The following is a 16,054-nucleotide window of genomic DNA, read 5'->3' as shown; positions in this document are numbered from 1 at the left end:
CACTGTGAGGCTTCTCTCAGGTCACTGTGTGTGAGCTCTCTCATGGTCAAAAAGATCAATTAAAACTGAACAGATGCAGAAGGTGGCAGCTGGATGAGAGGAGGGGAGACAGGAAGGGGCTGGCTTATCAGCCTCTCTTATCACCTATAAGATGGCTGGAAGGAAATATGCCTCCAGGCATATAGAAATGCTAAGGCTTAAATGTTAGCACAGGAAAAGAGCTCTTCAAGCTATAGGGTAATGTTGGAACGACTACTGAATCTAAACTGATTGCCTTCACAGTTAGATTGTAAATTAGGAATATTTCTCCTCATGAGAAGATTCAGATTCTGAGGAACAGAAGTCATGAAGGAGTAGGGCACAAATCAACTGTTCCTGAGATTGGTGCTTGCAAATGTATTGATGGGATGATGTGAAGTAAGTGCATGGGATGAGATGTTGATGGAGCCTTTCCAGTTTTACTCCCTTAAATGCTTTTCTGTCTTTGCATCACTGTCTTACAGAAAATATAGGAGAACATGAAAGCCCAGATTGGAAAGAGAAAGAAAAACCAGTAAATGGGTAATTGTTAATGATTTAGTAAATTCTGTTCTAAGAATTCATCTAAATAGAATATCTGTTTGCTACAATGCATGCCTTTGTTTTTCCAGATATAACAACAATGTGGGTAGTACTGTATGCACAGTTGAAAAGGAAAATGAAAAAGGAAATGAGCAGGTACTTAAAGTATTTTTATTATGCAGTGAAGCTTAGTTTTAACCTAAATTGCACTTCTATGCTATACCTAAAATGGCACAGGTTGTAATGAAGTTGGTTACATGTGAATAAGAAATATACATGTAGTCAGACACATGTACACACTTTGCTTGTATAGCCATTTCATTACTGGTTTGGGCCTCCCATTTCACACAAGTTAAAGCAACCTCACCAGAGTACAAACTCTATATCAGGTGGCAGAGGCAGTTCTGTAAAGACTAAGATCATGGAAGGGACTTCAGGATTTGACTCTGCCTCCTTTTCCTTTACATGAATAATTGCATTACCAGTATTACTGTGAACTAAGACACACTGTAGACAACTATGCTGCCAGTAAATTGTCTGGCTCTTCTGACATATCCTCAAATTCTATTTTTGTGCCTGATGATGAGCCCTTCTTATACATTAATTAGTGTATATATTTTCTAAGCAGAACCTACCACCTGCTGAAGCAGAGAGAAAAAGCAGAAAGGACAAATACAGCGGGATTTTCAAAGTGATGTGTTTATGTGTGGCCTATTCTGCTACCATTGGAGGACTGACCACAATCACAGGAACATCGACTAATCTGATTTTTACTGAGCACTTCAATTCGTAAGAGACTATATTACATTATTTGTACTCTTCTTAGTCCAGAAGTTTAACTTTCTTTCTTAAGCTCTCACATGGCTCCCCTAAAACACATTAGAAACCTTGCACTTTGCTTTGATATTATTTGATTCTATTGCTTTTCCTAATTTTTTTTTTAAACTGAGATAAAATGAAATTGCAGGTTTGTATTTGCCTTACACTGGGAAAGTCTGTAAGTGACCTTCCAACACATGCAACAAGATGACCATTGTTTGGTTAAGTAGTACATTACAATTTCAGTAGCTGCATGGAAAAAGATAGATTTTTCTTAGAAGGAAAGCAATACTTGGCATGAACAGAACAATCACTATCTAAAGATCTGTTATTAATTTTTAAGTACAGCAGGAAATAAGTTCAGACTTCTTAGCAAAGAGCATCAGGAGACTTTCAAGAGGCTAAGCACTGCTGAAATTAGAAATCTGGGTCCATTAATCAACAAAAAAAGCAAATAATTTCAAGGCAGTCTGAAACTTTGCATTCAATGGAACAATGTTTTAAGTTTTCCAAAGCATTTTCTAATATTCATTTTCTTTCTTAAGTAGAACTACTTTGAAAAGAAAATTGGCAAATTTAGTTCTAAACCCCTTGGAATCTAATAGTTCTTGCTGATCATTTTTTTTTCTTCTGCAAACCTACCATTGTCAGTAATAGTCCTACTTGAATTCTGAAATAAAGCAAAATTCTTTTTTGTCCTCCACCCACTGTTTTGTATTGCACATGACAAAACTGTTGAATACCAGTTATTGATAGCGTTTTTAGAGTTTGCCTGCAAAGAGTTTACTGTTATTGGCACTAAATCACTGTAGAAAGAGGATTGTTAAAATCAATCACACTTGTAGATTTTCCAGAGGAAATAGGTCTATAAAATAAATCAGTGTGTCTTTCCCATTCTTGCTTCAGGCAAGACCTGTAGTAGATAATCCAACAATAGCAGATAATCCAACCAGAGCTATGTAATAGATTATTTTTAAAAAACATTTAAACTGATCATCCATTCTACCTGAGGGATATTTGCTCTGGAGATGAAGAATACCTAAATTCAATTTTCAGATTACTAGAAATACTTACACAAATATTCATCCCCGTACAACTTACATAGTACAAGTACAAAACTAAACAAAATAAGTTTCAGTGTTGCTTCTTTTGTTGTCTTCTACATCCATTGGAGCTTTTTCATTTGAGTATATTTTCTTGTGCTAAACTCTCATCTCAAAAAATTCCTTTCTTTCAAGTTCTGTTTCTTTATAGTCCTAACAGCCCTTAGGCTGTGTATGGCCCTCCCTTGCCTACTGAACTCTCTTTAGACACATCTCAGTCTGAGTTGGATCCCCAGACCTGTTGCTGATCCATTGCCCAAATAACTGGCACAGCCAGTTCCTGTAGTGGTCATGATGACCAGGAAGAGGATGGGAGGGTGAGGCAAGTGGATACCACAGACCACCTCATGCTGAAGTCTGCTGCCAGCCAGAAATATTCTCCCACAGAAGTGCTTTCTGGTAATTCTCACAAGTCTTCATTCCTTTGCAAAGGTGAACTAAACTTTTTTTTTGCTTTCATCCAGACGTTACCCAGGTTGCCAGTGCATCAATTTTGGATCCTGGTTTGTCCTTTCCATCCCCATTGCAGTTGTTATTCTGCTGCTCTCCTGGCTCTGGCTCCAGTGGCTTTTCCTTGGGTTTGAGTAAGTGAACAGTATAATCAATAGAAATAAAAGTTATTGATATAAATTTTTTTTTTACCAGGAATAAATATTGCATCTTAGCTTAATATATATTGAGCCTTTTCCTTAGGCTCAATAGGAAGAAAATGCAGCAACAGTGATTTTGTGACCTTGATTTATATGGCTCAATCTCCAGATGGACAAAAATTTTCTAAAATAAGAATCCTAGACTATTCAGTCCAATGTGAAAAGTCCACACCACAAATGGACTCACTTCTTTATAATATACACACAGAGTCATTAGTCAGTGCAAGACAAAAGAATACTGAAATCATATGCTTTTTTTTAACTGGAAGAGTCATAGGAATGCATCCTTTATTGGAGTTTGAATTTGTTTGAATACTTGAACAATGTCTGTTATAAACTAGATGGCTGTATTTGTAAATGTGAGGTAAGAAACTTCTGCTTTTCTTAAATCTATATCTGGTGGTATGGTAGGGTTTCTGTTTCTCCACACAGCTTGGGCTTTTATGGTTTTGGAGAGGACAATATGTCTTTTGGGATGGTCCTTCAAAGCCTTTTTCTCCATGAGTTCACTGGAGAGACAGGTGGGACACCAATCTTCCAAAATTACATGGCCACTTGTGGTGCAAGACATGAAAAGTGAGACTAGTTTTAAGCAGACAGAATCATCCTGTGCTTACCACTCTGTATGTGAACATTTATAGTTTCATTTTTCTTGATTGTTTTGATAATGTTCTTTTTAACTTTGTATAAGAGACTTATCCAAGAATGAAAACCTGGCTTATAGCAAATACCCTGCTGATCAATATGTAATCTTCTCATGTGAGAAAAACCTTTTCATTCAAAAACAAAGTAAAGCAAAGCCATAGATTTAAAGAGACTCCCATTAAAGAGAGTTATGTATTTAATTCTTTCAATTAGTTCACATGGTTAAAGTTTCATCCTTCCTGGCCAAATGAGTTGGTCAATAAGAGAACGCATTTTGTTGCTGCCTCTGTCAGTTTCCCACTGGGCTTTGTCAATTAATTCCAATATGCTCAGTTTGGTGTGTAATAACTAAATGGGAGATACTGCATTGTAAAGTGACAAATATGCATTTTTCAAGTGCTATTGGTAACTGGAAAAGCTGGACAGTTTTTTCTTTATACACGAATATCTCATCATTCAATATTGCTGCTTTATATTCCAGTTTAAAAAACATGTTCAAGTGTGGCAAGAAGAAAACAGCTAGAGAAGAGGCCTCATCACAGGTGATTCAGGAGGAGTACAAGAAACTTGGACCAATTAGGTATTTCAAACTATAAATCTGCAAACAAGAGCAGGTAAATCTAAATGTCAATTCAGGAAAATTTATAATTCATTCTACTTCTGCTATAGCTACCCAGAAATTGTTACACTTGTCCTGTTCATTCTAATGACCCTCCTGTGGTTCACCAGAGATCCTGGCTTCATCCCAGGATGGTCTTCACTTTTCCCAAAGTAAGTGGTCTCTTTTAATAAACCGAAAAGAACTGTACTGTACCTTAACTATATACCTTCTTTTCTAACCAATTTTCAAAAATTAAAATACTTTCAATATTTCAGAAATATGCCAGGCCAAACTTGTTGCAAACCTTTGTAGTGCATACAGAAGATAAACTCCAGCAACTTCACATATATATGTGAGCAATAGTTGAAATGTGTAAAACCTGTTATAGGATAAATTAAAGTGCCTCCTAAGAGGGATCGGTACAAGATTTTTGGCTTAATATGGTGGGGGAGAATGCCAAAGGTACTTTCATGCCAAAGTACCTCACTTCCAGTGTGAAATTCAAAGAATAGATCTGGTTAGGATTTTTTGATCTACTTCCCTTAGTGACAGCACACTTATATGCATACAGGCCAACATCCTCTGCTTTGACAGCTGAAATTAATGATATAAATTACTGTGCATTCATACATAACTCCCTTAAAGTCATAGTTTAGCTGAATACCAAAAAGTCAAGAACTATTGTAGGGGTTTTTTTGTTTTCTGCTGCAACTTTTCCAGGATCATCTGGATTTCTTTCCCTAAGTAATCAGTCTTACAGGAACTTATATTAAGTATATTACTTATATGATATCTCCTTTTCTCTTGCTGCAATTACTGTAATTTCAGTTCTGTTTTTCTGTGATAAAGTTTCAAGTTTTGCCATGGAGTGGTGGGAAGTAGTTGCAGGATTGGGAGAAGTGGGACTTAATGCTGTTTAAGTCCCTATGGGTTTAACATTCATTACTAGTTATCCCAAAGACCAACTCTAGACTAGAAGGGTAATTTTCCATTTTGTTTTCCTGTGTGTTTGTGATAAATGACACGTGAACACACATACCTCATGCCTTCTCTCTTTAAGTATATTTCCACCACTTACACACCTTCCCAGTGCTCTTCCATAAAGTCTGGGAGGTAGTGTCACAAGGAATAATTGTAGCACTTTGAACATTTAAACTGTAACACAAAATTATTTAGCAAAAAAACCATACCATTAAAAAGTCCATTAAAAACTAAGATTAGTTTAAAATTATTTACTTTTAATCATCAGGAAAAAAATGAAAAGGAACATTTGTTTTTCTCTTATAACAACAGCAGAGCTGATGATCACTGTCTCATATAAAACACTACACTCTTTAAAGGGTATTGGAGTGGTGACCTAATTAAATTATCAGCTAGCCAAGCAATCAGGCTGGGTTGGCTTTTCTTCCTTCTTCCTATTAACACCCACAGCTTACCCAGCATTGTCTAAAGAACTACATATTAAACTGAAATACAAGGCAATGTAAAAAACCTTTCAAATATTTGACTTAGGGTTCAAATGACTTTTTTTCATCCAGAGAGCTACATATTCCTATTTGAAGCTGGTTATCATTGTCTGAGGATTTTGTTCATTGGTAGAGAAAAACAGAACATTCTCAAAAATGAGCAGGGTTACAGGTTCTACACAGGGATGTTATTTGTGGATGCCCTCTAATGTTGCCCTTGGAAGGAACTGCAAGCATGTGTCATGCACACTAGGCCAAATTATGTTGTAATTTGGGTGAGCTAACCTGAAGAGAAACAAAGCTTTCCTTATGAACTTTAAGAGGAAAGAAAGCATTTCTTACTATTCATACCCTGACTATATCTAGATAGCTTTAATTTATCAATTGTATTAACAGGCACAAAAACAGTAAATTAGGTTAAAACTTTCTGAGCAACAAAACTTTTCAGGGAAAATAAAGGAGTGGGGCATAAGGTTGGCACAGGTACATGTGAGCAAGGCATGTTCTTAGAAGTAAAACCCAAACCAAACAAGAGCAACAACAAAGAAATGTGAGGGGAAAACCCCTCAGATCTTAGGAACTGTATTTCTGACACTGTGATGTCCAAGAGACTTGTAGCAGTGCACTGAACTGCAGATTACATCTCTTACACACTTGTTCCCTAAGCGTGAGCATATAAAATTGCTCAGTGCTTTGGACTTAGGTACAGAGATAGGGATGTGCATAACTTCTTTAAGTTTATGTTACAGGAAACACCTATAAGGAAATATTCTCCCCCTTACAGAAATCAGATAGTGGTTGTTTTCCATAGGGTTTTATCTCACAGTCTCAAGAAGGCCTAAGGGAAGTTCTGCCACCTGAAAAGAGTTTTTACCGTATGAAAAGCCACAATGTTGCTCTGAGACTAGTGAGGGCATCCTATTAGGTGGGAATTGCGCCACCCTCAGGTTCTTAAACCAGAAAGGGCTGTCTGATCCTTCATTCTAGCATGCTGAAGACCAAAAGAGTTACACTGTTCTGTGTGTTAAACCTAGTAGGAATTTACTTTATCAGAACCTGAATTTCCAGAAAGAAACCAGGCTTGATATTAGGGTGGCAAAGCCCAGGTTCCTCAAATTTTGGAATTTGCTAATTTCCTTGATAGTCATGCCTGTTGTCAAACTGAAAAAGACAAACTAACATACTGCTTTCTGTCAGAATATGCTTCCAGATATCTATTTTTGTCTTTCTCTATTGGTTTAAAAAAAATCTTCTGTGCTTTAAAAGTATATGTATCTTGTGATTATATCGCCTTATAAGCTTTGCTTGATGAACTAAATTAAATACTTAAATCTTTGTTTCAAAGAAAATTTCCCATCACTGTCACCACCCATGTCATCAGACATTTGTGTGCACCATCATGTTACTGAGTATCCCTTTAATATGCAAACACTGATACTTTTGAAATCCCAGCAGGAATACCACTTTTTATTTATGCTGCCTTCATACCTCTTAAGAGCTACTTTTTGTACTGTCAGCAAGTTTTTAATCCACACTTCTGCTGTAGCAGTATTGAGTAGAGCCCATTATTTCCAGTTTTATCAGGTGCCTTTCAAAAATACATTACTTCTACCAGTTCGTTTTTTTTAGAAAAAAATGTATATTTATTAAAGTCTAATCCTTCCTTTGCGGTTCTGCCTTGCACCCGTTACCTCCTTCTATGAGCGGACGGCAGGATGTTTTAATAAATATTGTATAACACTACAGAGAACAGCACAGGGTAAAAATGCCTGCTTCCTCCCCATCTGTTGACAGCACATGATCACACATCATTTCTGCTACAGCAGTTTCCTTCTCTGTCCTGGTCTGATTCCAGGCTGCCGGGTATTAGCTTCAATTAGAGCAGTTCCAGGTTGGCCTTTGGCCTTTGGGTTTATGATCCTCATAAGAAACAGAAAGTTCAACACTGAGCTGCAGCTGATTACAGCTGATGTAGGCAAGGTAGGCTTCCCTCACTCTTCCACAGATTATTGCCTGGATGTACCGTATTGCTTTCTTCATGATTTATTGCTTTCTTTACTTCTAATACAAGATCACTATGTATTTCTGTCCACAGCCATGTTCTCTACTATAATCTCAGCTGGAGTGAGATCTCTTGAATCAACAGGTTTTTTGCTTCCTTATAGCACAATCAGATTTGCAGTCCCATAAGCAGATAGATGTTGTATGTGCAGTTGTATTACAACTTGGATAAATAGGCTTTAAAAAACGTTTATCTCAAAATTTGATAATGATTGAAAATCTTCTGTTTGAAATGACATCATGTGTGTCCTCATAATAGTTTGACTGGTGGTAGGGTGTTGTGTGTGTCTCAAGTAGGTTTTTTGAGAATGCTGTTTGGCATCAGGAATACTGAGTTTGTGAGCAAAAAGTTGCACTCCCTAGTTCAGCTAGAGTAAGTGCAGAGTCCTGCACCTGGAGAGGAACAATCCCTGCAGGAAGGGGGCTGCAGGCTCGCCTTGACAATGTTTAAAACTACAGGAGAGAGAGCAAAGAGGAAAGAGTCAGGCTCTTCTCAGTGGGGCTCAGTGACAGGATGAGAGACAGGATGAGAGACAATGGGCACAAAATTAAACTTACAGGTTACCTCCTGAACATCAGGAGATGTTTTTCACCTGTGATAGTGATCCAGAGAGGTTTTTGATTTCCCATCTTTGGAGATATTAAAAAAACTGTCTGAACATAGTCCTGGGCAGCTGGCTCAGAGTGACCCTGCCTGAGCAGAGGGGGTTGGCCCAGACAACCTCCTGAGGCCCCTTTCAAACTCAACCATTATATGAAAATGGAGCTGCCTAGAGGAAAGTGACAGCATGGATTGTTTCTGTATCTAGATCTCACTTTCCTTCAAAACTTCTAGCAAGCCTTAGAAGAATGTAGGACAGGAGCCAAGAGGAAGAGATTTTATATCTCTAGACCTGGTGCATCTGGTCCTAGGCTAAAGATGATATACAGGCAGAACCTCCTGCCTTAAGAAACCAGAAAAATATAGTAACTTTTTTTTAAAATGTATTTTCTATGCAGGCAGAGTCTAGGAAGCAGGAGACAAAAAATATGAGAGAATCACTTCAACTTCTAGGGCATCTTCATTTTGTGACAGTGTTAGCTAAAATTATGCTGGTTTTGGTGTAAGTCAGGTTTGCATAATAAGGTTTTGTTTGAATTTCACCTAACAAATCAAAGGACTAGATATTTGCAGTGTATCACTGAGAGAATTGGTTTTTGCTTTCAGTGAGAAGCTCTGGTTCAGTACAAAACATTAAGCTGCTGGGAAGATCTGATGGGAAGTTATTATTGGACCTACTGTAGCTGAATATTTAGAAAGCATATGGTCTGAGGCTGAGAGAACAAATATATTGGTGTGTTGCTTCAGAAAATCTTACAGAAGAACTTACAGAAAATAGAAAAAAATAACAAGGTTAAGAAAATGTTTGCTTAGCTTTCTTCAGTAAAATTTCTATTCATTTTAATGGCCATCTTGACTGAAATAAGACAGGCTGGGATATGTCATCAGCTAACATTGGTTAACAGACTTGTGTTAAAATGGACTTAAAGCTCAGCTTGGCACCTTGTCTGATCTTGGTGCTACTCTTTACAAGTTAGGATATTGAAGCACTTTAAGACACAGTAGTGCAAACAGTTCTTAGGTACTGGAAATGACCAAAACAAACACAACCCTCGTGACTGTGACCCTACTAACAACAGCCATAGGAGGATGATAAAGTTCTGCTGCCTTTCCTCACCTAGAAAATCCCCCTTGTTGGTATGCACTGTGTTCTTTAAGGCCTCTTAAACAGAATCTATTGCAGCGCACATTAAAATTATTAAATTTATCATTAAACTGTGAAAGCTAGTTATCTAAGCATCAGCTACTTCTGAATATCCCCCTCCACCAGCTAATTTCTGTATGGCAAAATAACACATGCTTACTTGAGATGGTTATTTATGAATTTATAGGGTCTCCACCAATAATTTCTATAGATCAAAGGAGCTGACCTTGATTGTCTGCCAGGTACCCACCCAATGACTTTGTCACTTCCTCTCCTCAACAGGAAAGGGGATAAAATAAGGTCAAAAAGCTTTTGGGTCAGGATAAAAATAGGGATAAATGATTGCTTATCAGTTACCACTATGGGCAGACTTGATATGGGAAAAATTAATTTAACTGCAAGTTAAAAATGGAGTTGGATGGTGAGAAACAAAGATAGAAACTAAAGCTCTTTCCCCTGATCCTATTTTTCCAGGCTCAACCTGACTCCTCTGCTTCTTTCCACCATACCTAATGGTGCAAGGGATGAGGAATAGAGGGTTGTGGTCAGTCCATAGCAGACTGTGGGCTTTCCTGCTACTCTATCCTCCCCTCCTTCTCCTGACTATATATATTTATCTGGTTTTTTTTGTTGTTGATTTTTCCATAGATATAAAAGCTATATTACGGATTCAACAGCTGCCTTAGTGATAGGCCTCCTGTTCTTTATTATTCCAGCAAAAACATTGCATAGGACATCGAATGGAGAAAACAGTTGAGTATAATTTGATGTTGATGTTACTATAATAAGGTATCTAAGATGCTACTGTAAATGTAATTTATTGCACTGGTTAGAGGAATGTAGTTAAATACTAATGCTGAAGTCATAATAGAGGGTATAAAGCACTGGGGGGTTAAGCATCTGACCTGGAAGTCAGTGCCAACAATTATACAATGTGAGCGGCAGGAGCCAGTGCTGTGCAGGAAGGTGTTACCTGTACCCATGGACACCAATGGAAACCTCCTGCCCACTCACTGCAATGGGCTTTGAAATGGGCTGCATGGAGCAGGGCTAGGCTCATGTTTTGAAAATGTTACTGCTTGATTAGGGTACCCTATAAAACCCAAAATAGTACATTAATTCATTATCATGTAATTTTTCCTCTTCAAAATGGATTTTTTTGTTTAAAGCATGCCTCTGGCTCATCCTCTTTAAGCATTTAGTTGTGCTGCTGAAAACAACGGGATCTAGGGGTTCCCAGAGAACGGAGGGTGTCTTGGTTTGGAAAAACAGGTGTGTGCTATTGAAGGCAGGCTCCTCCCCTGAAATGGAAAATGTAAACCCTCTCTCTCTGAATGGTTGTAAATTTGAAATTAAGCGGGGCTCTCAGGCAAACATATGGAAGCAGGAATAACAGTTCTTTATTAGGGAAGAAAATAAAAAAAATCCAGAAAATAAACAATGCAGTAAACTAAAACCACACTGACAGAGTCAGAATACAACCTGACACCCAGTTGGTCAGGGTGTTGGTAGCAATCCAATTGGAATTGTGGCTGCAGTCCTCCTGGAGTGTCAGGTGTGGTTCTGTTGGAGCAGCGATCCTGTGGAAAAGTGTAGTCTTCCTCCGAAGATCCAGCAGAAGAGGCAGCTGTTCCTCTGGGAAGTCCAGTGGAGAGGCTATGCTGGTGTTCCAGAACCTCAAGATTATTGTATTCATATTACTACTATATTATTTCTAGCGTCCCATACCTTATGAGCAGGTCTTCTCAGCAGTGTTGTCTTGCTGCTTTGCCAGGGCTCCTCCAAGGCTCTCCCTGACCAGAAAGCCCAGCCCCTTTTATCCCAGTTATCTTCATTAGCTACAGCTGCAGTCCAATTAAGTACATCACAGCTGTAGCTCATTTAGAACAACTAGGATTGGGGCACAGCCACTTACACAATACATATATTTTACAAGGATTCCTACTACAAAGATTATATCCAGGTAGGAATGCTTGGCTCCTCCCTCTGGGTGGAGCATCTCACAATGGGATGCTGTAGCTCTTATCAGTCATGCAGTGACATTCAGTAGCCTGTTATCGGCAGATGTCTTCCCAGAGGGAGGAGTGATTGCGGAAGAGATAAGGAAAACTGCCCACTTAACAGAAGACAACTGCCATACAGAAGGCAAATAGAATACAATTTGCTTGGCAATCCAGGACAGAAGGTCAGAACCTAAATGAGTTTAAGTGAAACAGCATTGGCTCAGCAATCTGCCTGAATAGTGAAGTTTTACTGAATAAATAAAACCCATTGGTATCCTACACCTCTCTTCCACATGGGAAGGAGGGGAAAGGGACCAGTGCTCCACTGGTGGTAACCATCACAGCTCTAATGTTTCCATGCCATGACAGTTTTCCCCTGTCAAAGATCTGTACCAGGAAGTGCAGGTTGTTTCGGTCAGAGACCTTGTTCATGTTACAATGATGAGCTTTTTGTCTTTGAATTTTTCCCAAGTACTTCCTCAGGGAGATTATTTCAAGAGCTTGACAATATGTTTTTAAATGTTGGTTGGGGGGTTATATATATATTATTTTTTTTTCCTCTAGCTGTTTCTGGTTACATTCCACTGATTACTTGGAAGGAATTTCAGTCATGCATGCCCTGGGAAATAGCTATTCTTGTTGGTGGCGGGTTTGCACTGGCAGACGGCTGCGAGGTAATGCAATTTATAGAAGTACTGAACAAATAATGTGACCCAATCAAGAGCAATTCAGACATGCAGTGAATTCACAGTTATTCTCTTGTTTTAGCAAGTTATTCTGTAGCAACATTGAACAGGATAAATGTGATGAATATTCAAGATGTTCAGAAAGCAGGTTTAGAGAAAAAGAAGTTTCCTGTTTTCCAAGACTATGCACAGTGATGACTACTGTTTCTTATTTAATGCAGATCTGATGGGGGCAGGGGTTGTGACAACACACTGTTTCCAAAGCCTTAATGTCACTGAGATAACTCCCATGTGGAGCCTGATGGTTACTCCAGTAAATCAAGCAGCTTTGGACTTAGACTCTGGTTATGAAGCCTAATATACTCGTACTACCATTTTCTGATTAAGACTCCTCTAACCATCTCAGAGATGCAAATATAAATAAATGGAATATAGTTTGCCTGGGCTCCTATAGAGCACCATTGAATTAGAAAAAAAGTCTTAAAAACACGTGGTAGAAATATAGAAAATATTTCAGATTTTTCTCTTTTACCTAAATACTTCACTATTAGCAGATAAGTTCTGTTTATATATCATTTAAAAAATTTTCCTTTCAGTGACTTGCTAAACATAATCATGTTCTCACATTCCTAATGCAGGTTTCAAAACTTTCTGAGTGGGTAGCAAGTAAATTGACACCTCTAGGATCATTACCCTTGTGGCTGATTATCCTGATATCCTGCCTTATTGTCACTACAGTAACAGAAGTAGCTAGCAATCCAGCTACCATTACGATCTTTTTGCCCATACTATCTCCTTTGGTGAGTATAACAAGCTTATTTTTAATCAGAATCTACTCTATCACCTATGTAGTAATGCGGCTGCTCAAAGAAGTGGTTTTAAAAAGTCTCAGTAAAATACTTCAGGTTTTTTGCTGTCCTGTATTGTGCATTGTATATTTGGTTGCTTTAGGTGTTTTTACCAGGAGATGCTGAAAAATTAGTAAAATTAGATAAAAGTTCATTTTATGGATTAAACCCAGATGGCAATCAAGCCATAGGCAGCTGCTCACTCACTCCCACACCAGAGGGGTCCTGGACAGAATTAGAAGGGGAAAAGCTAGAAAATTCGTGGGTTCAGATGAAGACAATTTAACAGGGAAAGCAAAAGCCCCATGTGTAAACAAAACACAACAAGTAGTTAATTCACTGCTTCCCCTGGGCAGGCTGCTGTTCAGCCATCTCCAGGAGAGCAGGGCCCCATCACACATGACAGTAACTCGAGGTAAGAAATGCCACCACACCAAACTCCCCCTGCTTTATACACTGAGGATGATGCCATACGGTAAGGAATATCCCTTGGTCAGCTGGGGTCAGCTGTCCTATGCCTCCTGCCAATTCCACCCCAGCCTCTCATCACTGTGGCAGTGAGAAAAATAGGAAAGGCCTTTGCTCTGTGTAAGTACTGCTCAGCCAGGAGAAAATATTGTCAACACTGTGTTCAGCACAAATGCAAAACATACAAGCCACTGTGAAGGAAATTACCTCAGAAAACTCCAGTATAGTTCAAGATGTGAAAATTGATGCTGTCTTTACTATTTGTGAATATTTGAAACTCTTAAAAGGACAGTTCTCTTACGGTTTCTTCCAGACTGCATCTTCTGCAAAAATGGTTAACACTCCAGGTTGTCACAAAGAGAAGAGAAGGCTAATAGATGTGCTTTGTAATTCACATTTCTTCTGTCCTTAGATCAATTATGTTCTTTCTTCTCATCATCTTTATCAAAACATCTGATTCTTTCTTCTTCAAAACTTCTTGTCTTCTCATCTGTAGTTTTTCCTCCTGGCCAGCCTTGACACATACCAATGCCTTTTTCTTTGAAAGAAATGTTAGTCCTCTTTTCCAAGAATTACAGAATCAATTCGGTTGGAAAAGATTTGTGAGAGCATCATGTTCAATCTTTGACTGATGACCACTTTGTCAAATAACCATGACACTAAGTGCTCCATCCAATTGTTTTTTGGACACTTCCACAGATGATGACTCCACCACCTCCACGGGAAGTCCATTCCAATGTTTAACAACTCTTTCACTAAAGAAATTCTTCCCAATGTCCAACCTGAACCTCCCTTGGTGCAGTTTGAGGCCATTTCCTTGTCCTATTGCTATTGTCTGGGAGAAGAGACTGAGTCCTCCTTTCAGGGAGTTGTAGAGAGTGATAATGTTTTTCCTGAGATGCCTTTCCCCAGGCTGACCACCCTCACCCCCTTCAGGTGCTCTTTATAAGGACTTGTGCTTCCAGCCCTTCCCCAGCTCCACTGCCTTCCTCTGGACACGCTCCAGCCCCTCAACGTCTTTCTTGTAGTGAGAGGTTCAGAGCTGGACACAGCACTCAAAGTGTGGCCACAACAGTGCTGAGTACAGGGGGACAAACCCTGCCTGGTCCTGCTGGCCACACTGTTGCTGATACAGGCCAGGATGGCAATGGCCTTCTTGGCCACCTGGGCACACACTGGATCATGTTCATGTCCCATCAACCAACACAGCCACGTCCTTTTCCACCAGGCACCTTTGCAGCCTGCCCCCAGCCTGTGGAACTGCCTGCAATTGTTGTGACCCTAGGGCAGGACCTAGCATTTAGTCTTGTTAAACCTTATCAATCCAGTCTGTCCAGATCCTCTGCAGAGCCTTCCTACTCTCCAGCAGATCAACACCCCCCAATGTAGTGTCATTCATACCTTTACTGAGAGTACATGCAATCCCTTCATCCAGATCATCAGTAATGTATCATATATAAATTCAGCTTTATCATCTTGCAGTGGTTTTGTTTTTCATGCCTGTGCAATGTTCTTAAAAAACGATTTACCAAAAAAGGTGTTTTGTCACTATTTAAACTGGTAGTTCAATTCAGATTTCACTTGTGTTAATATAGGAAGTTTATATTTCTGTATTTAATTTGGCAAATGCATCCCGTGACAGCTGTACTCTCTTTCATTTTTTTGGTAGGCTGAAGCCATTCATGTGAACCCACTCTTCATTTTGATACCTGCTACCTTGTGTACTTCCTTTGCATTCCTGCTTCCTGTAGCAAACCCAGCCAATGCCATCGTGTTTTCATATGGTCATTTAACTATTATGGACATGGTGAGTTTTAAGCAAAAGTCCTAAAGGGGATTTTTGGCATTCAAAAATTTTTATTCATTGTCTTGATGTATGTTTCTGCTTTCCTTTTCCTCTTTAGGTGAAAGCTGGCTTGGGCATTAACATCATCGGAGTTGCTGTAGTTATGCTTGGGATCATGACATGGATAGTGCCTATATTTGATCTCTATACTTACCCAAGCTGGGTACCCAGCATCCCATCTACAAATGGCACTGGGCTGTAAAAAAGAAGTTTCCTTTTATTTTCTCACATGTGGTGAGTCACTTAAAATGCTTTCAGTCACCACAATTATAAGGATCTACATTACTATAAATGCTGTATTACACAGTCCTAGAGACTGATGATCCAGTCTGAGAGTCTAATCAGGAAGAGTGCTAGACTTTCTAAAGATCATAGTTAGATCAGGTTTCTAATCTAGTTCAGCTAGTCTGAATTTTTATATCTTCATGTTATGAAGGAAAAAATAAATGTGCATAGCCATTATCACGGGCAATTTGCCCCCATTCTCAGGGTAGCAGAATAACGAAATTTAGAATTTATTATTTCAAATAAAAATCCTTGTTATTACTTTTT

General features: G+C 38.8%; 1 protein-coding gene across 1 annotated transcript in view; it reads left to right on the top strand.

Annotated features, from left to right (window-relative positions):
- The window catches only part of SLC13A1 (solute carrier family 13 member 1), a 25,763-nt gene extending 9,709 nt beyond the window's left edge, over nt 1–16,054 (top strand). The window contains exons 6-16 of the mRNA XM_074539975.1: nt 504–561; nt 651–717; nt 1,187–1,350; nt 2,948–3,067; nt 4,260–4,358; nt 4,448–4,549; nt 10,300–10,403; nt 12,219–12,328; nt 12,979–13,140; nt 15,326–15,463; nt 15,561–16,054. Of these exons, the coding sequence (XP_074396076.1) occupies nt 504–561; nt 651–717; nt 1,187–1,350; nt 2,948–3,067; nt 4,260–4,358; nt 4,448–4,549; nt 10,300–10,403; nt 12,219–12,328; nt 12,979–13,140; nt 15,326–15,463; nt 15,561–15,704 (1,268 nt within the window). The 3' untranslated portion in view covers nt 15,705–16,054. The remainder of the gene's footprint in view (nt 1–503; nt 562–650; nt 718–1,186; nt 1,351–2,947; nt 3,068–4,259; nt 4,359–4,447; nt 4,550–10,299; nt 10,404–12,218; nt 12,329–12,978; nt 13,141–15,325; nt 15,464–15,560) is intronic.

Source organism: Zonotrichia albicollis, chromosome 4 (genome assembly GCF_047830755.1).
Source record: "Zonotrichia albicollis isolate bZonAlb1 chromosome 4, bZonAlb1.hap1, whole genome shotgun sequence".
Classification (NCBI taxonomy): Eukaryota; Metazoa; Chordata; class Aves; order Passeriformes; family Passerellidae; genus Zonotrichia; species Zonotrichia albicollis.
This window is presented reverse-complemented; position numbering and strand designations above follow the sequence as displayed.